The sequence below is a fragment of the Mycteria americana genome, chromosome 15 (genome assembly GCF_035582795.1).
Source record: "Mycteria americana isolate JAX WOST 10 ecotype Jacksonville Zoo and Gardens chromosome 15, USCA_MyAme_1.0, whole genome shotgun sequence".
In the NCBI taxonomy this organism is placed as follows: Eukaryota; Metazoa; Chordata; class Aves; order Ciconiiformes; family Ciconiidae; genus Mycteria; species Mycteria americana.
Window position 1 is genome coordinate 682023 of NC_134379.1, and position 25550 is coordinate 707572.

At 47.6% G+C, this 25550-nt stretch overlaps 1 protein-coding gene across 1 annotated transcript; it reads right to left on the reverse strand.

The window, feature by feature from the left end:
• Nucleotides 1-1208: 1208 nt before the first annotated feature.
• Nucleotides 1209-23820, reverse strand: WSCD1 (WSC domain containing 1). Its single transcript, XM_075517904.1, has 8 exons — nt 23394-23820; nt 18304-18418; nt 16328-16512; nt 13043-13164; nt 6238-6403; nt 4581-4745; nt 3539-3739; nt 1209-1561 (listed from the first exon to the last, which is right to left on the reverse strand). Exons 1-8 carry the CDS (start codon nt 23818-23820, stop codon nt 1209-1211), a joined length of 1734 nt encoding a protein of 577 aa, XP_075374019.1.
• Between the last annotated feature and the right edge of the window lie 1730 nt (nt 23821-25550).

The following is a 25550-nucleotide window of genomic DNA, read 5'->3' on the forward strand; positions in this document are numbered from 1 at the left end:
GTGGCCCAGCGCAGGATGAAACAAACCGCAGGGAACTGCAGTGACTTAGAAATAAATCACGCTTCGCTCCAGAGAGCGGCAATAAGCAGTTTAACGTCTTTCAGGTTCGACTGCCTCGGTCTTCCTCCAGGGATGGGAGGGGAGGTGGGATCCTGCCCGTGCTGGGGCCGGCAGGGCTGGGGCTCATCCCCTTTGCCCCCGCTCCCCGGCTGGTCTGGGCTTACATCAGTGCTGCCCGGCCGCGGCCACTTCTAGCACCAAGTGCACCGAGTGCGGTGACGTTTGGCCCCGGCGTCTCTCCGGACCCACCGTGATGCAGGGATGGAGGTGCAGGAACCTGTGCTGAGCCCCTGGCATGGGCGGCAGCCCCTCCTCTCCCATCCCTCTGGGGTCTCCTCCGCGCCCCCGGGGCCAGGTCTTGGTTCTGTCTGGGACCGGCGACACCCAGGGATTTCCACCTCCCACCATGCTGCATTTCTGTTTTCTCCTATGGGCCCGTGCACCTCACCGCGGGGGGACGCTGCAGCCGCTCGCCTCCCTGCAGAGCTGACGTGGCCCCAGGCCATGCCGTTCCTGCAAGGATGCCTGGGGTCGGTCCTGAAGCACCTCTCTGCCCATCATCCAGGGTGCCTTCGCCCACGGGTGCTTTTCTCCCCCTGCACCTCTGACACCGCTGTGGCAGGTGACGTGACCAGCAAACCTGGGAGAAGGAAGCTAGTGGGCTATCCTAAGAAGAAAGCAACTGATTTTCTCAAATGCCTGGATCAAAATTGTTGATCGGTGTTAAGACTTTTTTTTCCCCTCCCCCTTTACGTATATCCGTTTCCAACACAGTTGCTGTGGAAAGCCAAGCAGCCCCTGGCAGGTCTGTGGCGGCAGTGGGGGTGAGAAGGCAGGACGCCCGCCGCAGAAGCCAGGGCGCTCCACTGTGAAGTTCTGAGCCGCTTGTGCAGGGAGGGGCACACGCAGGTAGACACTAATAGCTTTTTGCCTTGGTTTATAACCCAATTTCCATCCTTCATTGCTTGCCTTCTGAAGCACTTAGTGCCCTGAAGAACACCCAAGAGTGGAGAGAATTTGCACTGCTCAGCAGACTCCACAAGTATCTTTGCTTTAACTGCTATAAAGCGCTAGTCTTTTTCTTTTTTTTTTTTTTTTTTTTGAAAAAATTATTTTATTTTTAAACACAGCAGAGTGCTACCAGGCTATCATCTTGGCACATACTCTCTGGGCAGCCCTGTGAAGTTCCTTCCCCTCAGGGCTTCATCCACTGTCAGGATGTATCTGTTGATAAGATCTTTCATTTCCTGGGTGAATGGCTCAAAATCCTTTTGCTTAGCACCAGACCGCTTGAAATTCCCATCCCTGTTGTTCTCGACACAGAGCAGTCGGTCCTCTGTCACTGTCATATTCAGGAACTCCACCATTTCCTTCAGCTTGGGGATGAGGCTCTGCTTCAGGTCCTCGTAGTGGACGATGAGCAGGCGCTTCCCGTACTTCAGCCAGTCCAGGACGTGGGAGGCCCACCAAGAGGCATAGCTGTTCACGAAATCGGGCCACTCTAGAGCACCGGAAAACCAGGAAAATGAGACAATGTTAGCCATGCTGCGTTTCAGCAGTTTTCCAAATGTTAGCTTGTGCAACAAGAGTGGAGTCACTGGGCACGGTCTAATGTTGCTGGGTGGGTGCGTGCTGGAGAAGCGCAGCGTGGCCGGCTGCTGGGGTACGGCAGCTCGGCTTTGCAGCTTCTGGCACGGAGACAGGTGATGCTTAACCCTGCTGCCCCCCGGTCTCTGGGACCGTGCAGGCTCCATGGCTCCTGTCGGGGCTGGGAGTGTCACCGAGCTGCCTAGGAGGCCCCAGGGGAGGGACAGGGCACGGCAGCGGCCAGGTGGGCAGAGCCGCAACTTTGCGCCTTTACTGTGCCTTATGTGTAGGAGTTGAGCTCTCTGTGCACGGCAGCGGTGCGTGCACCGGGCAGGCGGCTCTGCGCAGGGGCTGGGGGAGGACGGAACAGCCCGGGGGAAGAGTTCAGACTGAAAACCCGTGAGGGGGTATGAGCAGGGAAGGCAGCGGGTCCTGCTCAGATGGTGGCTTAAGCAATGCTTTGCCATGTAACTTCAAGCAGATTCTTTTACTTCTGTGGTTTTCTCCTACCCTTTTACTTCCATTTCAAATGTAGGCTGAGAAAGAGACCGGTTTATTTTTTAATATATATGTAAACAAATAATATATAATAATTATATAAGAATATATTAACTTTTTTATTTTGTAAATGCAGCATCAAGACACTGACCTTGGCTGAGGCCCAAGGTGTTCTTGATTTCCAATCTGTCAAGTAACATATCTTTCTGTATGCTTATCAGCCTGCTTATGGGGAGACTGGATGAGGAAATAGGATTGATAGGGAAGATTCTTCTGTTCCTGGTACATGGGAGGGATTTAGGGTCACCTGCCAGGATCACTGGGACAAAATTTACTGAATTATTTTCCCACCTTTGCCTTGGGCATTAATGACACCTCAATCTCTATTTGCTGCCTCTGATAATTTAATTTTCCGAGGGTCAGGATAGTCCTAGCTAAAGCTTTTGGGCTGGGCAAAGAGCATTTGTGGCTGAAATGTAACAAGTTGTATTTTGTGTACAGGAAAGCCATTCCCTCCAGACTTTTTGTCTTTTCTAAGGGCTATTTTGTCTGGGTTTTGATGAATAGGTCTTGAGTTGTGACTGATGAAAGGTGATACGTGAACTTGCGAAAGAAATATGCTGTGACAGAGGACGCTTCCCCCAGCTCCCCACAGCCCTGTGCCGCGTGGTTTGCCAAGCCACAGCTGTAACGCCCAAAATATGCACGAGGAGAAATGCAAGCCGAAGCTCTTCTCTGCTGCAGAGACTGAATGCAGCAGTGTATTCAGTGGGGAAACTGTAGTCACACCATCCAGGTTGCCAGTCAAATGCATGAAGCGTGGCAGGCATATTCTGGAGTCTTTTCATGCGTTCAAGGAACACTGAATCTCAAGTCCCCTTATTGCTATTATCCTTATTTATCTGCAGTGCAGTAGCACCTGTGCAGTGCTGTAAAATTTCCTTCAGGAGATGTCATGCACCATTGAATCCTCCAAATCTTAAATTAGATTTCTTACGGTTATTACATACTGCAGGGGCAAATTTTCTTCACCTCGCATAGCTTGGCAAATGGGCTGTACACAGGGGTGTTGTACCTGGACGTGTTTTCTCTGCCGAACAGTACGATGGCAGTAATGTTGCTGCATGCCTGTGGCCATAGCATTGGTGCTGCGCTACCCTCCTCTCCGTGGTGGTGGACGTATGGCAAGACCACAGCCACTGCCCAAGTGCAGGTCTGAGTGCTTTTGGGGCTGATCTCAGCTGCATTGGGACTCAAGTCCCACTGAATTTGTTTGCAGTGCTCGCTCAGGTCCCAGTGTGTTACCCCCTTCCCAGCACGCCGAGAAGGCAAGTTTCAAACTGGGTCCAAAGCGGCAGCAGGCACCCCCAGCCCGCGCCAGGCAGCGCGTTACCTTTGCTCTTCCAGTTGCGGTCGGTGGCGTACCCCAGGTGCCCGGCGTATTTCCTGTTGAACTCCGCCATCAGGGACTTGTACGGGTTCCTTATCAACAGGATCGCCGAGTCGAACATTTCAATCTCCGTCTTGCCACTTTCATGTGTTTTCACACAGATGGTCCTTCTACTTCTCCAGTGGTCTTTTTCTCCTTTAAAACCTGTTTTACAAGACAGGATTGTTGGCTTTTTCACTTGATTATATGTCTGTGCCTTTTCAGGCTCTAAATCATTCCCTACAGTGATGTGAAACTGTTGTGAAAGTACCAGTCAATTAAACCCATCACCCAGGACCTGGGACCAGGGCTGAATTGTATTCCTGGCCTGCCACTGACCTGCAAGACTTATTGGCTTTATTTGGTTGGGAACCATCTTCTTGTGTGCTTCTGCACACCTGCCGTAAGGAGGACCCTGTCCCTGGCTGGAGCCCCAGCCGCTGAGGGGGGGTGCACTGGGAGCCAGACTTTCCTCCACTGGGGAGGACTTCGTCAGCGCCTCGCTGCAACAGGGCTGTTTTTCACAGGGCCAGCGCTTGGCGTTTGGTAAATATCATGCCCCCTCCGGATGCTGTCCTCCCAGAATAATTAGTAACATTTAAAGATTCAACCCTTGCGTTTCATGTGCTACTTGAAGGGTCTTACCCTCAGGGTTTAGTCAATTCTTTTTAGTCAACTGGTCTTTTGGACCAGTCTTTTAGATGGGAGCTGCACGCGTGCATGTGCACAGCAGCACCAATGCAGGCAACATGCAAATTTTGCAAATCCAGAGCCTGGCTGTTTTCTGTGAAAGCAGCTGCCTGCCAGGCTCAGTGCACTGCTGGCGCAGTCCCTGCTGCTGCCTGCACAACGTGACACTGCTCGTTCCGGCCACGTGTTTAAATTTTACCAAACGTGCTGACAGTGCCAGCCTTTCTTGGCTCCAAGCAGAAGGATGCCAGAGCAAGTAAGTAAAGCTTTGTGCCTCGGAGCGGCTCTGTGTGTCCCATCCCTCTGGATACGGTACCTTTATTGTAGAGGGCTCCATCGAAGTAATAGCTTCCTGTGTAGTATCCTGTGGCATGCTCTATCAAATGGCGAGCCCACGTATTCCCGGCCCCAGGAAAGCTTGACAAAGCAACGAACACTTTGGATTTGGTGGTTAAGAATTTCCTGTCCGTGCAGCGGGTGTCTGCGAGTACAGAAGATATTTCATTGTTAGCATTGTGGCTTTTTAATAATTCCACCGACAGCTCTTGATTACAGGGTTTATTGCTTCTTTCTTCTCTCTTTCACGAATATAGGATATCAATTTGAGTCCAGTTGTGAGTCAGCTACTTCCCAAAATTAATTCAGCCATAAGAGGCCAAAGAGATTATCCTCAGAAGAGGTTTTTGCTGGTTTTGTGTTAGGCAACGCTTTTTTTGATAGAGCTGCAGCAAACCATTGTACTTGCCAGCAAGTTGTGATAAAAGCCCCTTGATGCCTGTTTGTTAACGGCTATTTGCCTGGCAGGTTGGCTCTTCAGTGAAACCCTAAATGTGCCATTACACCTGGAAATTGCAAGTTTTATAACGCAGGAGAAACCCCTCCTACTGAAAGGCGTTCAGTTAAACCTCTAGGCTATCATTCCTCTCCAGAGGGCCCAAGGCAGTCATGAGCCCGCATTGCGTTAATCTCCCGTGGGGGCTAGACACCTGGTTTCCATCCGTGCTTTCGTAAATCCTAACCTTATTTCTTAGCGTGCCAATAAAAGCAAGGATAGGATGAGAACCAGTCTTGACCCTCTGTGATGATTCAAAAAGAAGCCAGGAAATAAATTAGAAATTACTCTCTTCATTCTTCAAAGCAGCCTCTAGATGAAGCCGTGGCTAGAAAGTGCCAGCACAGTCTAGAGGAGGCTGTCTTCTGCTACTACTGATCTACACAGATGTGGGAAGTACTAGCAATTTCATAAAAGCAAGCATTCTTCTTGCGTGATCTTTTCACATGCTGGTGTCTCCAGTCTATTCTGAACTGGGAGATGGAGGGAAAAAAAAGGGTGTCGCAGAAAAAAAGCCCAGCACCAATCCCAAAAAGCACTTAACTTGTTTAATTTTAAGCTGAGGAGAAGTTTCACAGAACTCAGTGCAAATCATTGCATGGATAAAGTTGCCAGTACCACCTAAAGGGTTTACTGGATTGGAGCCTTACTCTCTGCTTTATTTTCCAGCACTGAAACACATATGCTGATGAATATTTTAGAGCAAGATGGCTAGAGCAAAATTAGTGTCTGCAGAGCTTCCTTGGTGGCTGTGTAATATGGGGGCCGGGTGGGTGTTCAACGAGCAGGACTGGAACCAGAGTATGGGGTCCTCGTCCCCTGATGCCCGGGGTGCTGCATGGCTCAGGGTATGCCTTCCCAGGCTCTGCCTTGTTCTCTCCATCTGCAAAATAATTATATTTTTCCAGGGGAGGCTGTGCTGCTTAATAAGAGAATGGAAAGATGTGTGTTTATGAGGCTGATTGCAAGGGGGGGATTTAGATAAGGGCTATTTCCTAAATTCCTGCCTGTATTGTGATACCAACCGTTGTGGCTAAGACTGCTGTAAACTAGATCGCTTTTCCCCACTGCAGAAGGGGCGCAGGGGCTATTTCCAGCAGTGGTGGGTCTGGCCCTGGCACAATGAGGTTGGAGCTCATACCTTGCACCGGTGTCTGATAGACCAGGCAGTATTTTCCCTCGGTGGCGCTGCTGGCGTTGTGCAGCCCGCTGCAGAGCAGCCCGTCTGCGCCGTCGTGCAGCGAGAAGCGCCTGGTGGGGTAGCCACAGTAGCACTCCCGCCCTCGGATGACTGCCAAGGGAAACTCCTATGAAAGGGAGAAAATGGATCAGTGCGTAAATGCCATGGCATCGACAGCCTGCGGGGAATGCTGCTGCTATACAAAGAAAAATAAATCTTCACAAGGCCACTGTCAAGATCAAAGCAGTGTTTGATATATCATTGTAAAGCTCTTGTTTCTTATACTACTACTGTCTTTCATATGGCAATTTCTTAAAAATTGGTTTTCAGATACAAGCCTTGTAAAGCTTGAAAATTCACAATATTCTGGATTTTTTCATTATTCATAAAAATAATTTTGTAATATTCCTGCAGCACCTAGTATATAATTCCACCTGCATAACACCAGTGTGGGAAAAGTTGTTCTTATTTACCCCCAGAATGAGCATTTTGAGTTGGATCATCGTTTAAACTTCCATTTATATTCTCCCAAACTGAGGAGTCAGCTGTTAAAAGATTTGCCTTATTCAGTTGATTTTACCAGAGTTTGTGTGGAGGAAACTTGCCCTTAAACTTAAAGAATTTAAGCGAGGAAGGAAATTTAGACCCACTAACTGCTGCAATCATGTTTAAAAATAGAAAGAAAAAAGTCAAGCCATAAAAAAAGTATGCCTCTTAGTCTGACTTCTTCACAGTTTGCAAAAATTGAATGTGCATAGAGGGGCTGATACAGAGTTTGAGAGCTACTGTGTAGATTTTTGGAAAAACTATTTAGAAATACGATACCAAGTAAGTTCTGGTACATCATCTGTTCAGAGGGACTGCGCTGATGGCGATCGTGGGGCTGCACCAGGAACGGCAGAGGGGGACCTGCGGTGCCGGAGAGCGGCCGTAGCCATACCTGGTGCTGGGCGTGAGCGAAGGGCGTGCACGGCTCTGCCTGCTGGGGCACGTGGCGTTAGCTCAGCTGGCGCCTGGGCTCTGTCTTCAGGCACGGACACTTCTTGTTTTATGCTACCTTGCTTCTAGATAGGGAAACCTCACAAGAAATCCAGACTGAGTGCTGCAATTGACAGGTATCTCAGCAGAGTGTAAAATGTGCAGCTACAACAAAGTTATAGGTAGTGTTCATTGCAAGGAAACAATTCCCAAGGAAAATTTCTGGCTGTAAGAAATTTCTTTTCAATAGATTAGATGAAAGTAATTCAGGTTTTGGTGTATCAGTCTTGCCCAAAACAGGCAACAGGCTGCAAAGCAGCATTGCTGTGTGATGGCAGAGCAGTGAGGCTGGGCTGCTGGGTTAATATTGATGAGAATAAAGAGAAGTTTGAGGGAAACATGCTAATTATTTGCTGAAGAAATTAGCAGTTGCTTATGTGCTCAATAGGAAAAGCACACTTACTACTTTGCTGAAACTGGCCCTAAAATTCAGTCTTTCTCCTCTTTACCAGGGGCACTGGGGTTGTTTTTCCTTGGATTTCCAAGTCCCCCGATGGATTGCTCAGCGGCGCGGGGGTGCGTTGGCGTGCAGGGACGGGCTCGGCACAGCCACAGAATGGCTGGAGGAAGCACAGGGGTTATTCGAGCGCAGAGTGTTCAATTCCACCTATTCCATATCAACACTTTTTGCCTTTTAAAAGTCTTTTGGAGTCTGGGAGTGCGTGACAGGACTGCTGAGCAGCTTATCTCTCACTCTTCCCCACGTGTTCATCCTCTGATAAGGAGTTAAATACAACACATGTGCCATCTGTGCCCAAACAGCCAACATTTGCTTAGCGAATGAGATATGATGTTGTCAAAAACTATTTACAGATTTGATCCAAGGGCAAAATAGTTCTGTTTCTGCCTGCAAACAGAAATTTTTCCTTTACAAAGAAGCAGTGTTCCTCAGTTTGAGAAATTAATAAGTGTCCCGGCCATCAAACACAGCCTAGAATAAAAATGTACCTTATACATCATGCCAAGTGGCACCTGCAAGCGACTGACGCTTCTGGAAGGCTGGAGGGTTTGTGAAGAGACCTAAGCAAATGCTTCTCCATGCTTCTGCGTCTGCAGAAGCACTGGTGTATACAGGGCTGTTCTGCAGCCGCTCTGCATGTGGTTCAGGGTACCAGAGGTGTGGAGTGCCCGGCCCTTCTGGAGGCAGGGGCGGTCGGGGTGCCCCGCGCCTGAGCAGCCTTCCTGCTGCTCGGGCAGCAAGTGTTTGGAGGAAGGGGAGAAACAGGGAGTGGGCTTCGCAAGTGGAAGTTTCAAAGTTTCGGTGATGGCAGCACACGCATTGAAAGAAGCATGGCAGTAGTTCTGGGAATCGCACCAGGATCCACAGCGTTGGTGCAAAGCGCTGTAATCAGCTGGCCGATTATTCAGACTGTGCATCTACCTGATGCAGCGCACAAAGTGATTGCAAAGTAACGTATTCAATCTTGACTTCCCATCAGTATTTAATCAAAACTACAAGCCACCCATTTTGCTCACCTGTGTATTTACGTATGCCCCAAGCTGTGGTTATGGCTTTCAGCAACCATCTAACTTTTAAGCGCAGGACTAGTTCTCATGCTCAGTGCACGCATATCTGTGATGCTTCATTTCAGTTAAACACAAGTGTATCGCCAGAGAAATCTGTGGGTCTATGAATAAGCATTTTTCTGGATTCAGCTTTAGGGCATGCATTGAGAGGCCCAGGTGTCCATCCTGCAAGCTGTAATTCAGTGAGAGCTGATGTCAATGGGACGATTTGCAGAAGAATTGTTAGATGAAGCCTCAACAGGTAGTTTAAGTGCTGTAAGGAAAGCAATCATTCTCCAGTAGCAACACAGATGATGTGATGATTCAATCACTAATTTTTTTTTATTAGACTGTGTTCAAATTGAGAGTTATGAATAGATTAAAAATACACTTAACTTGTTCTACTCTGTTTACTCTGCTAAATTGCTTTCTTTTCCAACTTCCTATACTAACTCTCCTATCTAATGTAGTTAAAATTTTTCTCTCAATCTACCAACAAGAATAAGAGATGGGGGGCTAATCATTGGGAAGGGAAGGAAATTTCTCTCCCGAGAAGGAAATTTCTCTCCCTAGGTTTGTTGCAACAAACCTAGAAGTCATCGTTCAAGTTTTCATTGACCTGGATATGCTAAGAGCAAAGAATAAATACCATAAAGCCAATCATGCCCTTGTATAAAAATTCTGGCTTGTTTTACGCTGTCATCTGTTGAGGCCAGGGGACAATTCTTCAGTGCACTGTTATACCCAATGTGACCCTGATTTGAAATACTCCTCTCTCACTGCTGCAATAAAGTCAGCGAGGCTGTGGTTATCTGCGCCAGTTGAGGTTCTGGCCTACTTATCTTTGTTTTATTGTGTTTAAAAAAAAATCTAAATGAAGCTATGGAAATACTGTATGAATTCTACAATGGGATTTGGATCAAAATCCCAGGAGTCTTTTCTTTATGGGTAAATAATGGCATGTAGCTACATCTGGAATCCAAAACAGCAGGTCTACTTTTGAAATAAGAAGATTGCTGTATTCTGTATATTGCTGTATAAAGAAAAGAAAAAGCACCTTAGAGCTAGTAGTGTTCAAGTGTGCGAACTTGCTGGCCTGGTTTTTGGATACATTGAGATACTGGGGTTCTCTCCTCAGACTTAGTGTTCTTCCAGATTTTATTCATATTGGCATATATAACTGGATACAGCAGCTGAGCGGTAAAAGGACTGTTTATTTAAAAACATAAATTCAAATGGAGATGGCTTATTTAGTATGCAGGTTGGCTTATAAAAAAGCATATATGAAAATTATGGCTTATGACCAAGGCACCTAGTATAGAAACACGTTCACGGATCTGTGTTACAGGGTGATAATGGGTTGCTCTTAAGCCATGTCATCACTCTGTTAATTAAGAAAGAAATTGATAATTAAGGGTATTTAGCAGGTTTCATCTGAAGTTGTTATCTCAAATTCATATCTCAGACGCTTCCAAGGGCTGGAGTTACCATTTCAGCTGCACAAAGCAATTTACAAGGCTAACAAATAAATATGGTATGCCTCAATTTGCTTTTCTTCTAAGTCCCAAAGAGCAAAAGACTTATTCATGTGTTTAAGCATCCAACTAGTTCCATTTAAAAGCCCACTAGCTTTTTCAGGATACATAGAAATTGGTGGGATAATTCCTTTCAGCACAACAGGCTGGACTAAAATGACAGTGCCTTCCTGATTTCAGGAAAGCTAAGTATGTTGCTATCGGCTAGGAAGTTGTCCGTCTTGTTTTGAAAGGAAAAGAACCAAAGTCAGGACAAACGTTTGTAGTGTCATAATAGGACTTGTTTTGGTACCTAGAGTTAAAGCTCAAATCAGCGTGTAACAATTGGACTTGTGGATATGCAATTGCTGCTTCTTACGTGGAGGGAGACCTTGCTAGTCTTTTTGTAGGCAAATATTCTCTAATAGTCACTTTCCAAAGGGTAGCACGGTGCCTAGCAGAGCTAAAGCAGGGGGGAAAGGATAAGGAGGTTGTTACCTGCACCATTTTAGGGAAGGAATAAATGAGAGAGGTACCAAACCTTTTTTTCACCTTCCTTCAGTACCTTTTCCTCTTAATGTTATCGTTTCTGCAGCCCTCTCCATGCCGTCTGTGCAGAAAGAGCCTGTTTAGATAATCCTTTAGAATATCTGGTTTGCTGATGGCTTTCTCACACAAGCTTCATCAAGCAAATATGCATTGACTCTAACTCTGGAAAGGCACTAGCTGTTCTGCAGAGAGGGACAGTTTCCTCCATCCTGCTGCTCTCCTCTATCCTAGTCCTGTTCGAATGTCACGCTAATGTGGTACATTTTAGCTGTGGTCTTTTTCCTGTCCTTCTCTATCACCAGTAATTTCAGATGCTTCCATTTTTTGGCTGCATGGCCAGAAAACCTTGAAGGAACTATACTTCTGAAAACCCACTTATTTAGATAGGCATCTCCCAACCCAAAACCAGAATGGCATGACTGTGCTTAAAAACATTGACCTCATGTTTGAGCACATCTGAAAACAACTTCTCCAGATATTTTGTACCATTCTCCCAGACAGAGAAGCAATAATTAATTGCACTTCATCAGTAAATATTAATAAAATGATGTTACATGTGGGTAAACTGACACAGAAAGATTTTTTTTCCACCATTAAACAATAGATTAATGGCAGAGCTTGGAAAGAATTGCTCATGAAGTCCTGCTTTACTGAACATTTATATGCATAGAGGATGTGAGAGTGTGTTTGTATGCATATTTGTAAGGTACTATATACAGGGTGTATGGGTGATTCACTGCAATTCACTACACAGAGTTAATTCCATGATGCATTCTTAAAACGCTGATGAGCTGGTATAGAGGGTATGTTGACTGGGAAAAGCTTTCCCACTCTACCTAGTAATTAAGAAGATTTGTTGTTCATGCCTTAATAGTTTTAATCAATTTTGCGATGCTAGAAGACAAAGTAATTGAATGTTCAGTTTAGTGCATGAGGCTGAATGTGGCTGCAGGCTAAATCTGACCACACAGTGAACCCTCCTCTGTACAAAAAAATAAGCCCCACTGGAGTGGAGAGTAAGGGAAGGGAACCAACCGCAGCAACAGCCATGAAAGGGTGCCCTGGGCCAAATGTTCCCTCCTGTGAGGACACCCGAGTCCATCAAAGTCAAACTCCTTCAGTTCTTAAATCCATGGTCTTACTCTGTGATAAGTGTGGGGGTGCAAAGGTGATGCTTCAGGCCAAGAGTGTGTACAAGGACAGTCGATGTTAGCATGTCCCTTCTCACCTGCTGTCCAAAAGCCAGTAAGCACGCAACTGACTTTATTAGTTGCCTTCTTGTAGTCTGATGTATCAGCATGAAGTTCTACAAAGATTCCATTTAAAATTAAAATAAATTAGATTTAAGTTACACAGGTTATAGTGAAAGTGGTATAAATGCTTCTGGTGTGGAGACAGACACATTCGTATAAAAGTACCAGGAAAGTCTACCTCCTTTCAGTATGCTTATCTGCTAAAATTTTTCGCTGGCAGCTTTTTTTTTTTTTGATTTAAGATTGTATCAGGTTCCTAGCCAACACAGTTACACACTGGTGTAAAAGTTTTGTGTAGATACTTCAGCATTAAATCCTCTTGTTCGCTATGGCAGTGCCTGCTGCTGCACTGTCAAGGAGCCTGAGACCAAAAGGACCACCTTGGAGGGGAGCACACAGGGCTGCACAAAGTGCAGGGTGCTGGGGATCGCTTCTCCCTGCCCTGCCCACACGTGGTTCCCTGAGAGCTGAGCGGGGACCAGCTCCCCGGAGGGCACCGGAGCCACATTTTGGGTGCTGCCAGCCCACATCCACCCTCCGGCAGCGTGTCTCCCCGTGAGCTGCAGCCACCGAGACCTCCCCCAGGGTCAGATCTGGCTCTGGGCTTGGTTTGAATGTGACACGGAAACGGTATCGATTTCCTCGTGGTTGATACCCGTCACTTAGAATGGCTTTTCTGTGCATCATATTTAGCGGCATCACTCTGGTTTTCCCTCCCGCCTTCCCCACTCCAGAGGGTGGTTGGACCAGGTGCATCACTGGGTATTTACTCTGATGAGTTTTGCCCTTTAGAAACTCATTTACAAATTCAAAGCTCTAAGGCACTAAACTCTGCTATTCCCTTAGTAGATTAAAATTTAAAATAACAAAAAAGAAGAAAGCATGTGAAATGAGAACTGTTCTTACTTTCTTGGAGCAAAATTCAGAGCACATCTCCACCGTCAAATTGGGCTGTATCAAAGAGGCTGGAAAGGTGTCTGTTAAATTTTCTGGAGCTCTAAAACATCCTCGATAGATAACATTCCTCCCTGCAGGGATATGAAATAGGTTTCTCTTGAGAAAACAATGTCCGTAGTATCCTGCCTCTTTCACAAAGAACAATATTAGGTTCAGAAGCCAAAAATAATAAAATAAATCTTATATTCCAAATGCTGTAAAAATAAGAGAAACCATGATATACACTAGAAAAATGTGTTGCAAATCCTGTGGTATTGAAAGGAGCACATGCCTTTAGCTTTGTACTAACCACTGAAAGTAGGGCTGCAGCAAAGAGTTTAAATTAAATTCCACCAGTGGAGGGCATTGCTATTGTTTGCAAGTCCCAGTTTTCTTTTGAAGACATGCTTTCCCCTGAAAGACTTAAAAGCCCCGATAAAAATCTACAAGGCTTCCCATGATCTGCACCAGAAAAGGAAAGGAATTTAAATGAATCCTGAAAGCCCCCACAGGGACCCACCTTCCTGCACAGCTGCTCAGTTGCTGAGCTATCCCTCTCCTCTTCCCACCCCTTCTTTTCAGGGCAAGGGAGTTTGCTGCAGCCTTCGAAATCTAAACTAGGCTTTTGTAAGCTGTTCAGGGAGAACAGCTTGCTTCAAGCCTTTCGCATCAGCCTCTGGTCTCACCTGCTCCTGTATAAATGCCACAGAGCTTGGCAGAATTGCTCCCTTTCTTTTTGCATCGCTGTGATTGAAGTCATGATTTGGCCCAAATACTTGTTACAAGCAGCAAGATGACTTCCCCTCCTCCTTAAGAGAGAAATGTCCCCTGACAGAACCAAATGAAAATCCAAAGCTGTCATGCAAACTCACTACCCCAGGTGAGGCCATGCATTTGCACAGATGAACTAATGGTAATGAAGAAAACAACATTGCGTGGCTGCTTAGAAAAGAAAAAAGTCTGCACATTGTATGACACTTCTGTAATTCTTAGGATTTTGTGGGCTTTGCAAAGGTGGAAAATACCTGTAGTTCATCGCTCTATTACTAACTCTCTGTTGGCAGCATTTGCCTAGCATGACTCAATAGAGAGGAAGGTGGATTTGGGTATGAATTTGGGTCTTCTGAGTCCTGGTCTGCACCCACTGGCTGCCTTAAACAATACTCACCAGAGCTGATGTGGGAAATGTGTTGGGTGACAGAAGAAATGCAGTGCAGTTTTGAGGGAAAAATTTGGTTCTGCATGAATTTCCTGGCAGAAGGGCCCAGATGCTCCAGCATGAGCCAAGAGCCATCTAAAAAGAAGCTGCTTAAATATTGTTCTAATAACTGTTCAAACCAGTTACTAGAAGCAATGCTATGTCTTTGGGATCACTCAGGAGATGTGAAAATAAAATAGCTCGATGCAAGTTGGGGGCGACCAGATCACCGCAAGCACAGCACCAAAGAATAAAGGAACAGAAGTTTTTTGACTTCTCAGGATGCTCTTGAAAGACTTCCCAGCAAATCTCACGCTAATGTTTAATCCCTGAAACAAAATGTTTATGAACATGTTTAGAGTTGTCTCAGCAGGTCAGGAAGAAAGCTTGAACTGCCCACACCGGCACTCGGGAGGGAGCAGGGTTCACACAGAACCCATGGATGACACTGGAAATGTGCTGTATTTACGTCGTCTGCCTGCTTTCTGGGGACGGATGGCTGAATCCTGCCCCAGGGAAAACAGCACTCTGTGCCACAGCGATCCCCGGGCTGCAATAGCTGCAGACTTTGAGCTTCATCGCATTTAACGTGACATGGGGACACGAGTCCTGCGGCGCAGGAGCTGCGCAGCTCGTGCTGCCACAGAGCCACGGTGGGAAGGGGGAGGCGAGGAATGGAGAGGGGAACCAGCAAACCCCATGTCTGGGAAGGTTTAAATGGAGATGCCACTGGATCTGCTCTGCATAAGGAGAAGCCTTATGCGAGGTCTGTTCTCTATATTGCATAGTGTAAATCACGGATGCCATTAGAGTTTCAGAGTTACTTTCCAATACACTTGTTCATTGTGATTAATACTTCTGTTGGCCCCTCAGCTAGCTTGTGTCAATGGGATTCTTCAAACAGTAAAATATCAGGTATTACTAAGGGCAAACAAAATACAAATTGAGCTCTAGGCTAGACTAATTTGATGACTAATTCATTAATACTTAAGAAAAAAATAAATGCCGCCTTTTCCTGTGAAATATATCTATATATATTTTATGCTGAAGATTTAAACAGTGATACATGTCCCGGGAAACCTGCCAATGTGCCTGTCAGCCTGACACTAGCAATTTAGGTCTGTGTACCTTTGATATATAATTTATACGTTGCTGGGTGGATTATTGTACAAACCTTGACTTGTCTTTAAGAAGAAATGAAGTACTATCAATACTGGCACAACCTAAGGTCTTAGTGCTTCTTCTCAGCAAATAACATCCGTTAAGGTCTTGTGAGCTTGCCAAAAGTAAAGACTGCTCAGCTGTTTAGATATTTTATGTGCTTTGTGTTGGCCCAAAGGTTTATCTATGGTATCTCCCACGGTAGCTAATTGAATGACCGGTAGAGTAAGTGTTGTCATCTAAAGATGAGACAAGAAACCCAACTGCTGCTAGAACAACAGTCCTTGGAAGAGCAGAACTCTGTGGTCTCATTTCTCTCACTTAGGAAAGCGATTGGTGTGCCTCTCTCTATGGCCTCTACTTATTCTCCTGCTGCAGTCACATAGCTCTTATTTTGTTTAGGATCATTTCTGAGCTTAGGGTGGCATTGATACGAGTGCTTTTCTGCCCTTCCATTATAAGGCACCTACTTCCAGGGCTGTTTCTTAAACACATGTGGGTTTGTCCCTCTGCAATGAATGCAAAAGGGAGTAGGCTTTTAGCTGAAATTCTGCTGCTGTTGCAATCGCTCTCCACTGTATTTTGTTTCTTCCCCAGTGACGCTAACTTTCTACGTGGCAGCCCTGAGGCAGCCGTGCCAGGCACATCTCGCTGCTCTGGGGCGATAAGCAGTGCTGCTATTTCGGGGAGGGAGCCAGGGACGGGACCAGCAGCAAATGGACACCGCGCCCTGCGGGCACCTTTGTCCTTTGCTGTTTCAAACTCTGGTGACAAACGGAGCGAGACGAGCAGCGGGGACAGCCCGTGCACTCAGCCTGGCTGTGGCATCTCCCCCCGTGGGCAGGCGTCGCTCCTGGGGAGAGCAGCCTCCGCTCTCCGGTCACACACCCACTTACGTCGTCTCGCTCCTGCCCGCAGCTCCTCCACCCTGTAGACAGAGAGCCGGTTCACCCCTCCGCAGACGGAGCCCTTTTCCCCCTTGCACTCGCTGTTGCACTCCTCGGGCTTCGAGGAGGTCGCCGGGAGCTTGTTCCCGCAGTAGCACTCTGCTCCGTACGCCAGGCCCGCATAGGTGTAAGCCCTGCGGGGAACAAAACCAGGCACTGTTGTTACCGGCACCCTGTCTGTTCCCAAGTTTATACCTAACGAAGGCAGCAGCCTGTCCCCGTGTACAGCGTATGCTTCTGCCGCCCTGCTCCAGAGACGCAGCCAGCCCCAGGACCAGCGCGGCCTCTTCAATGCGGGCAGCCACCCCGTACCGCAGGCCACGGAGCAGCGGCGCTTGGAGTCCGCCTGGCGCGGCCTGCCCGGGCCCGGGGCAGTCCTCGGGAGGGCGAGGTGGGCTTTGCCTCCCGACGTGGGTGTCTGAGCGACAGTCCCTTCTCCAGCGGTGCGGACGTGCTCGTGCCGTTCCCATGGGAGCGCAGCTCGCCTTCGCCCGCCCGGCACTGCGAACGTGACGGCCTCGCCACTGGGTGTGATGCTGCCCCCACCCAGAGCTACCACATCAGGTTTTGATCAGAAATATTTAGGACAGTTTAGAGCGACAGAGAAGAAAAGCCCCTTTCAGAGGTTCTGTTAACTGGAATAGGTTCTGTTAACTTAGAATTGGACGTTTTGGATCCACTCAGGCAGTTTTCAAACATTCAAACCAAGGCAAGGCCGTTGCTCGAACAGCAGGCCCAGGGCTTGCTGCCTCTCCCGAGGTGCCCGAGCCGTGGCCTGCTTCCTGCCACCGCACTGGCTCCAGGAATGGTCGCTGCAGCCTGCCAATGCCTCCTGTGCCGCGTGAAACCACTGTCCGGTCTGGGTGGGCTAGCGGCACGGGAGCCGGCGCAGCCTGCGGTCACAGTGCGCGGACCCTTGGGTCCCTTTTGCAGGGCGAAGCGCTCCCTTGGGCCTCTCACGCCAAAGGCAAGCATGCTTCGTGCCCGCGCAGGGTGCGTGAGGGTCCCTCTGGCCAGACCCCACAGCCGACCCCTCTGCTGGCCGCACCGAGCTGGGGCCTGGCTTCGCGTCCTCCAAAAAGCGTCTGACGAGGCCTGATGGTCTGTCCCTCTGAGAGGAGAGTTCAGTGTCCTTCACCCAAGGAACAGCTCTGTCTGGAGCATTTTTGTGTGGCTACAGAGGACCGGGCTGGAACGGGGGGGGTCTGAAGGCCATTGGCGTGCGGTTAAGCTGCAGTTTGGGCACCCCTAAAGCAAAGGGCTCCATGTGTACCGCATTGCTCTGTGGACCAAAGGAAGCAAATTTCACAGAAATAGCTCTAAATTGCATTGTTTCTTCTGCTTTCTCTTGTGCTTGGGAGCAACAGGAAGTCTTTTTCATAAATATTTTCATATAGTCCTGTACCAGGTACTAATGGTTGTCCCCGGCCCGTGCCCTGCCTTGGCTGACCAGGGCAGGCAGAGCGGTGGCGGGAGCCGAGCCTGCCCGTTCCCCAGTGACTGCCAGCTCCCCGGGCTGCGCTGGGAACAGCCCTGCTCTCGACTGCGCGCCCGGTCGTCTTGCTCTCTCCTGTTTCTGGGAGCGCTAGTTTGTTCATGGCTTTTTTAATATTTTAGATCAAAGATTTGGGCTAGAGGGCAATATCTAACAAATATCTAACAAAGATTATCTAACAAAACAGTAATTTTTGACCAGGACAACAGAAAATATATTGTAAGTAGCCATGCTATAATAAAGAGGATAGGCAGCAGTGAAATGGCCTACTTTAAGCAAGGTAGCAGAGCTATGCCATGCCTGAAGGTATGAGATAATCACAGTTTTCAGAGATGCTATATGTTTAACATATGGATGCTTCTCCCATTTCAAATTCAATTCCACTTACTGTCAGAAAAGAGAAAACTTGCAGTGAAAAAATACCACTCACCTCTCAGCGCAAGCTTCCTGACAGTGAGATACTGTCATTCTTCTTAAGTCATAAAACACAGCTCCCTTCAGTGTCCTCTCCCTCGAATCATCGCTGAAGCATCCCATGTAGGTGCCTGTGTGCATGGAAGACCAGAGTGAGGCGGCGTGCAGGGGATGGAGACGGGGGAGAGGGAAGAAACCATCCAGTGGCGATTCGGCGCCATAAGTTGCAAGCAGGGCTGTATTCGGCCAAGTCACAACCTGTCTGGGGCCCGGCCTGCTCTGCAGACCTGCCTGCTGGTACCGAACCGTTGCAGGTGCTATTGAAGGGGTAAGCACAAATGTCCAACGGAAACGAACAGAAGGGAGCGTAGGCTTTTCCCTTACCCAGGTCACTTTAAGCAGGCCTGCCTTTGCAGACCCAGAGTCCGCGACCGCCCCAGAGCCACGGTTCCCACGGGCGGTTGCCGCTCGCTCGACTCCCTCCCTTTGGTGACAAAGCGTGACGAATTTCTAGAGTAAAGGCGAAGGTAGTCTTCAAAATGGTATAAACTTTGAGAAATCTTCTTGGATTTCTCCCAAGTTTTCTTGAAAATCTCTAGTTGAGAATAAGATGGTGCAAGAGAAATATTAAGAAAATCAATTTTCTTTGGGTACATAGTTATATTAAAGCTATAATGGAAAGATAACTTCAGTCTTAACTAGGCAGCACTGTCTAGCTATCGCATTGAACTACCTTTTTCTCCAGCGCAAATGAATCTTTTAAAATACATCTTGCTTTACTTAGCATATGAAAGATAATTATTTCTCTTAGACTGCATCCTATGTTAAGCCTCTTTTTTGTTGTCGCGAACAAAATACTAGAAAAATCCAGCCCATGTTTTAATATATGATTGGAAGGATGATGTAGAGTCCCACTATTATACAACAACTGTGTGTGTATAAGTACATTTTATCATTAAAATATGAAGGAAAAAAGGAAATTTGATTTTAGAAGTAGCAGTATTGAGATGGTAACACAGGGAAATTAAATAACATGAGCTGTGGATAGGAAGAGAATATATGATGAAAAATGAAACTAAAAAGCATTATATTAACAATAAAATAATCCACAAGAAAAAGAAAGTTCAGGCCACTCCAAGAGAGATTTTGGAGCTAGGAATAATAAATCAAACATTTAAATATTACAAACACAACAGTAGATTCAAAGACCTGCAGATTGGTAATTTGCAAACATGCAATTAGAAAATTCACAAGCTGTGAATATCCACCCACAGCACGCTGGTAATGAGACGGGACTCACACCTGCAATGAGGATGTTCCACACTTTACTGGGGACTTCTGATTTGGGTAACTTTGAGTCAAACTTTGAGTAGCAGCAGAAAACTCGGCGTGTGGGGCCAAAGAGCCTGGTTCGGGAGGCACGGGCAGGCCAGCCGACACAGGCAGCGTCCGCCCTCCTCCCTGCGTCCCTCCCACGCTGCCGCCAGCCCAGCAGCAATATCTCATTCACATCCTCCTATGAATGAGTCATGGAGAGACTCCGCGGTCTTAGAGACGATCGTCATGTCGGCGATCCAGTCCCTGTCACCTCTGCATCCTGTGCAATAGCATAACCAGGCCAGGGGAAACAGCATGAAACACCCCATCCACTGGGAGCGTTCGTAACAGAAAATTTTCAATTTTTACCTAACAAATGCCTGTTTTCCTTTGTTGCGCTAGTAGTATTTGCCAGTGTCCCTGGCAGGTTAAAATGTGGTCCCTGCCCAGAGCCACTTGCAATGTAAGCAGGCAAGATAGCTTGACGTGGAGAAGAAGAAAAAAAAAAAAAAGGACTTGAATTTTCTCACCCAAGGCCCCGTGATCCTGGGTGGACACAGAGCAAGGCAAAGTGAGCTGGGAGGTGTTCACAATATGCTGGAGCAGATGCCATCGTTTCTGTTTCAGGTTAAGGGTCTGCCCCGGGAAGCCCACCGAGGGCTGGCTGGCAATCCCCACGCACGAGCAGGGGCAGAGCGGCCGTGCCGCATCGGGAAGCAGGGGTGTTATTAGCATGGCACTGATGAGGAATGCACAAATACAGCCTCTGCAGTAAGGCAGTGTGCCGCTTTACCGAGCGGGAACCACAGGGCAGCGCTGAAACTTTAACAAGCATTATAATCACGGAGGAGTTCATTATATCTTGGAAGGCATCCATAATGAAATAACAGGCCTGTAAGTTTACTAGGAGAAGTGGGAGCGGGGGGGAAGATAACATGCTCTACATAGGTAGTTAAATTTTTAATTGATAATAATTTCCAAAAGCATGCCAATGCTTGTTAACAATACTGTTATTAATAATGTCACTTCATGTTCAGTCAGATATTCAAATGATGCATATTTGAATCACCATAATTCAGTGGGATGTAGCAATAAATAGTCCTTCTGGCTCCTCTCAGTCAGCAGTTAGAACTTGAGCAAGGCACCAGCTTAACAGCTGATACGGCACTAGCCTTAACTATATGGGTAATTTTCAAAATTACCCTTTTTGGTTTTAATTGACGTTTTTAAAGAACAGATTCATACTCTTGCCTGGTATTAGAGTAGCTCATAAAGACTCACCACATTTCTCTACTTTTTATCTATTCTTTCATTCATCGGGGAGGGGAAAAATCTCCAAACACAAGGGGGACTAGAGCAGCCCAAGCAGCTACAGTCTGTGAAAGGAGAACCGGGCGTGCTGTCTTTACACAGGTAGGACTGGGGAAGAGGCAAAGCCAAGGGCTCGGGCACTCGCCGAGTTCAGCGAGCCAGGTTTACTTCATGGAACCCACCGAAACTATCCGTGCTGCCGGAGCACGCGCAGCGTGGAAGTACAAATCACAGGGCACCCAGAGCAGGGGAGCGTAACGTGCCCTGTTTTACTGTATTGCTTTTCCTCCTCCCCAGCCCCCTCAAATCTCCCGGCATGGAACAGCAAGCCTGCCCAGGCAGCGCCCTGCCCGAGCCCCTCCTGGTTAAATCGTCAGCCCCCACTAAGCAGCTGAGCCCAGGGTGTCTGCTGCTTGCAAAAGAGTGAACGAGTAATACTTTGAGAATATTAAATACTGGTTTTATGAGGTACAGGTACAAAAGTGGTAGCTTGGAGGGTTTCTGTAATTATTTTCTGCAGCTGTCCATGAAGAGCTTATTAAAGTAGGTGGCGACCAATGTCAGCAAAAGACGTATTTGCTGAAGGTGAAGATGCGTCTTCCTCCCGCAGAGAGCCAGCAGTGTCTGTGTCCCGCCCTTCCCCGTGGGTCAGGGCCCCCCCCAAAGCTTCTGCTCCCCCGTGCCAGGCTTGGTCACTGGTGCGCGGGATGGACTAGCTGCAACCTTGTGATTCATGCTAGCCCAGGGGCTGTCATTAGGCTCTGAGCACCCAGGCTATGCGCTCGGGCAAGTCACAAAATGCAGTGGGGTTCTCTGGGAGACATCGGCGCTTTGCAGCCTCTGTTCTCTGCCACCAAAACCTGCCAGCAGCCGGATGTTATGAAGCGTCTGTGGAGCACTCTTGGAAGCTCCAGCTTGGTGCTTCAGGTAGCTCCATTGGTTACAGTTTGCCTGACCCGCGCTGTGTGACTCACCTCCCATACACCATGACTGTCTCCTCCTTGTTCCCGTTTCTAACAATTCACTCAGTAGGACTCACGAGGTGGCACCCATTTGGGGGGATTTTTGCAGAAGGTGCCCCTTTGTTTGGGTACATTTGTTCAACAAACTAAAGAGCAGTTTAGTAATGTGGTGTCTAGTCATCCAGATCCCATTCCTTTTTTTATGATCAGTGAAACATCTCCAAGAACAACTAGTTCTTCTAGAAGGCAGTGGATCAAAGATCGCAAAGTCATAATTTGACGCTGCAGCCTTGAGAGAGTGGTTGGTCACCTAGCCTGAATCCCGATGCTTTCTTGTTGGGCCCCTCAAGGGGGCTTGTCTGCTCCCTGGGGCTGCTCAGCCTTCGGAGGTGACCGCAGAGTTGGGGCTGCAGCTCCCCGCTGCACGGCGAGCAGCTCAGCTGTGTAACAGCCCAACACTGTGGGCACCCAGCTTTGTGCACCTCCCCAGGGCCCGTCGTGGGCCCAGCGAGGGGGTGCCGTCCCAAACTCACCCGCGAGGATGCAGCTCTCTGTGGGGGGTCATAAGGGTATAAAGCCATGCAGGAAATGTGAGCATCTACAGATTCCTGTTTGCTTCTTTGCTTGGTCTGGATAATAGTTTCTTAAAAGCTTTCCTACTGAACAAACCAAAGCAGTCCATGCGTGTATTTATCAGCAGCAGTTAGAGCAGCAGAATCAGGCTCACAGTGAAGTGAACTCAGATTTCTGTCAAACCTGAATGGCTTTCCAGTTGGATTAGAAAACATACAGTTTTGTACACTGTGCTCTGGCTGCTGATGGGCTGCACCCGTGCAGCGCTGTGAATTCCCCTTGCGTTCCCCTTGGCCTGTTGCAAATTTCCAGCAAGCTCACCAAACACCAGGAGTTTGTCTCCAATCCAGGAGTTCTCATTTCATTGCGGTGCTGGTTTGGCACTCGGTAAGGGAAGAAGGGTTGTATGGCCCACATCTTGTCCCCTTAAGGACAGTGTGTTTGCAGAGATGGCCACAGAGGGCAGGGCAGGAACAGCAAATGTGTTTGCAATAGAATTTAGTATATGCTAGAAAGCTGTAGCAGCAAGGAGGCACTTCCAGGCTTAAGGTATTGGGTGGTTTTGGATAGTTAATTTAATAAAACCCACTTTTAAAGTGTTCCCTGTTCTGAGAAAGAAAATCAATTAAGCAGTGTTCATCTCTGCCTGCTTGAAGAGAAAATAATTTAAATTAGGGAAGCATATTTCACTGTCTGGGCTTCCATTCAATCAATAAAAATACATTTTTGGAGGAGGTTACAGCTCAGCATGACCAGGGACGTCAGGATTGTACTTTGGCCTGTGCATGTGCTTAAGAACTGACTTGAAAGTGGCGATGAGCCGGGAGGAAGGCGGTTCTGCAGGCAGACTTTGTGGCGCTCGCCAGTCTCTGCCTGGGACGGTCCTAGGAGGAGGTGCAGTTTATGTGCATGCCAGAAAATGGGGCAGGGGTACATCCCTTACCTTTGTGTTCAGCGGTGTGCTTCATCGCTTTAAATCCCGCTGTTTGCATGGGCTCCTGATCGCTGATGAACCTGTGAAACCACCTTCTTCTCAACTGCCTGAGCTCCGAGTTGCGGGACACGAGCCACCGCGGGCTGTGCCACTGGTCCAGGGCCGGCTCCTGCAGCGCATCCATGCCCACCAGCAGCCTGGGGCCGGGGCGGGGGTTTTGCAGCGTCCTGGGGTCTGCGATCCCAACCCCAGCCATCCCATCCAGCACTGGCAGGGCCTGATTAGCAGAGCTCCCACGCGAACCTTGCTGGATAACCAAGTGGGTCCGCTGTAGCAGCAGGAGGCTGCCAGCCATCAGGTAAGCTGCTGTGAGGAAGAAGAGCAGAAACTGGGTCCGACGGAGAAACTTCTGTAGCCTGAAGAAAGCTTTGGCCATGCCCTTACTGAAACCAGGCCCTTCACGTCTCCCGACGGGCCCCTGAATCTCCACGTGGCCAGGTGCTGGTTCCTCCCATAAGTTCAGCCCATCACTTCCGTGCCTTCTCCTGGCAAAAAGCCTTCTCCCCGGTCGGCTGCGGCAGAGAGAGCAGCCTGGCACGGCACAGCTGCCGGCCTCAGGCGCCCAGCTGGCCGAGGGGCTCCGCGCGCGCCCGGGGCGATGCCATCGTCGTGCTCCGCCGAGCTGCCTAACAGCCGATGCTGAAACCTGAAATGCCAAGGGGGGAAGGTTGGTTCACATCCAAAGAGAAAATACCTGTCATCGGGTGACTTTCCCCCACCCACCCCCTTTTTTTTCAGCTGAGCGTTTCTCCATCTGTTGTTTATAATTATGCACTTTATAATCCAATGAGAATGACTGATTAAGCAAAAGCTAGTTTCAGATCTTGAGCCTTACTTTTTTTTTTTTCTTTTAACTTGGAATGCACAAGAAATACCTTTATGATGAGGTTATTTCTTTGGGATGTTTGGGAAAAAAGTTCTTTATTTTCTTTTGTCAGTAGCTGACATCTCCATTCTTTGTCACTGGCTGGAACGGGCAGCCACAGTATAGGCATCTTTTTAGGAAGGTATTATCAAATTCCTTCCTTTCAGCAAAACAGTAGCTAAGCTACAGATGCAGATCAGAAGGAAACAGCAGTGTGGGTGTGTGGGGAAAAAAAAAGAAATTGCATCAACTCACAATAGATAAGATAATTATTAATCTCTTTGCAGCACAATAAAGTCAGGCTTTATGCTGGAAGGATGTCTGGGGGTTCTGTACTTACACGTAGAGCTGTGTGAGTTGCTGTGCGTGTCACTTGAAAAGAAACCAGAGATCCTGCAATTTTTTTAGTAGATTTCTGTTGCCAAATATTTACATGTGGATGCACGGACAAAAACTAGTGAGTGTGTGAAAAAATTTCATTTCAAGTTTCACCAGATATCTCTTGACTGCTGCTGAGCATTGCAGGCTTTAGTTGTGCTGATGTATACCATGATGGGATTGTCCGGGCAAGAAAAGCTGCTTTGTGCTCTAGGGAACCTTTAACCTCCTGCAGCAAATAAAAGCTGGCATCTCCCCCTAAGTTCCTGTTTTCCCAGTCAATCACTTCTCTGTGGAGCCAGGCAAGTGTTGAGAAAAGATGCAGTGTTTTCCAGAAAAGAAAATATTATGGCATTTGATTAACTTGCATTTGGGGCACACTCTTGAAATCCACAGTCATGGCAAAGAAATATCCGTTCACTGTATTTCTTGTTTCAGTATCTGATTTAAAGTTTTGTGGATATTCACTTATGCCTCTTCCTTAAATAGATGCTACCAATTAAGTCTCCACCCATTCCCTTTTTCATTTAGTTGTGCAACTTCTTTCTATCGTAAGCAGCAATCAAAAGCAAAGCCCCAAAACTTCTAGGCCAAAAATATAATAAAGCTCAGCTGAATCTTTTGTCAATTGAGCCTGAATTCCTTTTGTGTGGCCTCTCAGCCTCGATTGCTAAACGGGGTTGGGGTTGGTGCAAGGCAGGAGTCCCTGTCTTCTAATCTTACCGGGTGGTCTTAAGGGCCTGATTTAGATGCCTTTTTTTTTTTTTTTTTTGGTTAAAGTTCATGTATGCTTGTCTCAATTGTATAGGGCTGAGTAATATCCAAAAATATTCTATGTGTTTATCTCTACACTTTCTCCAAGA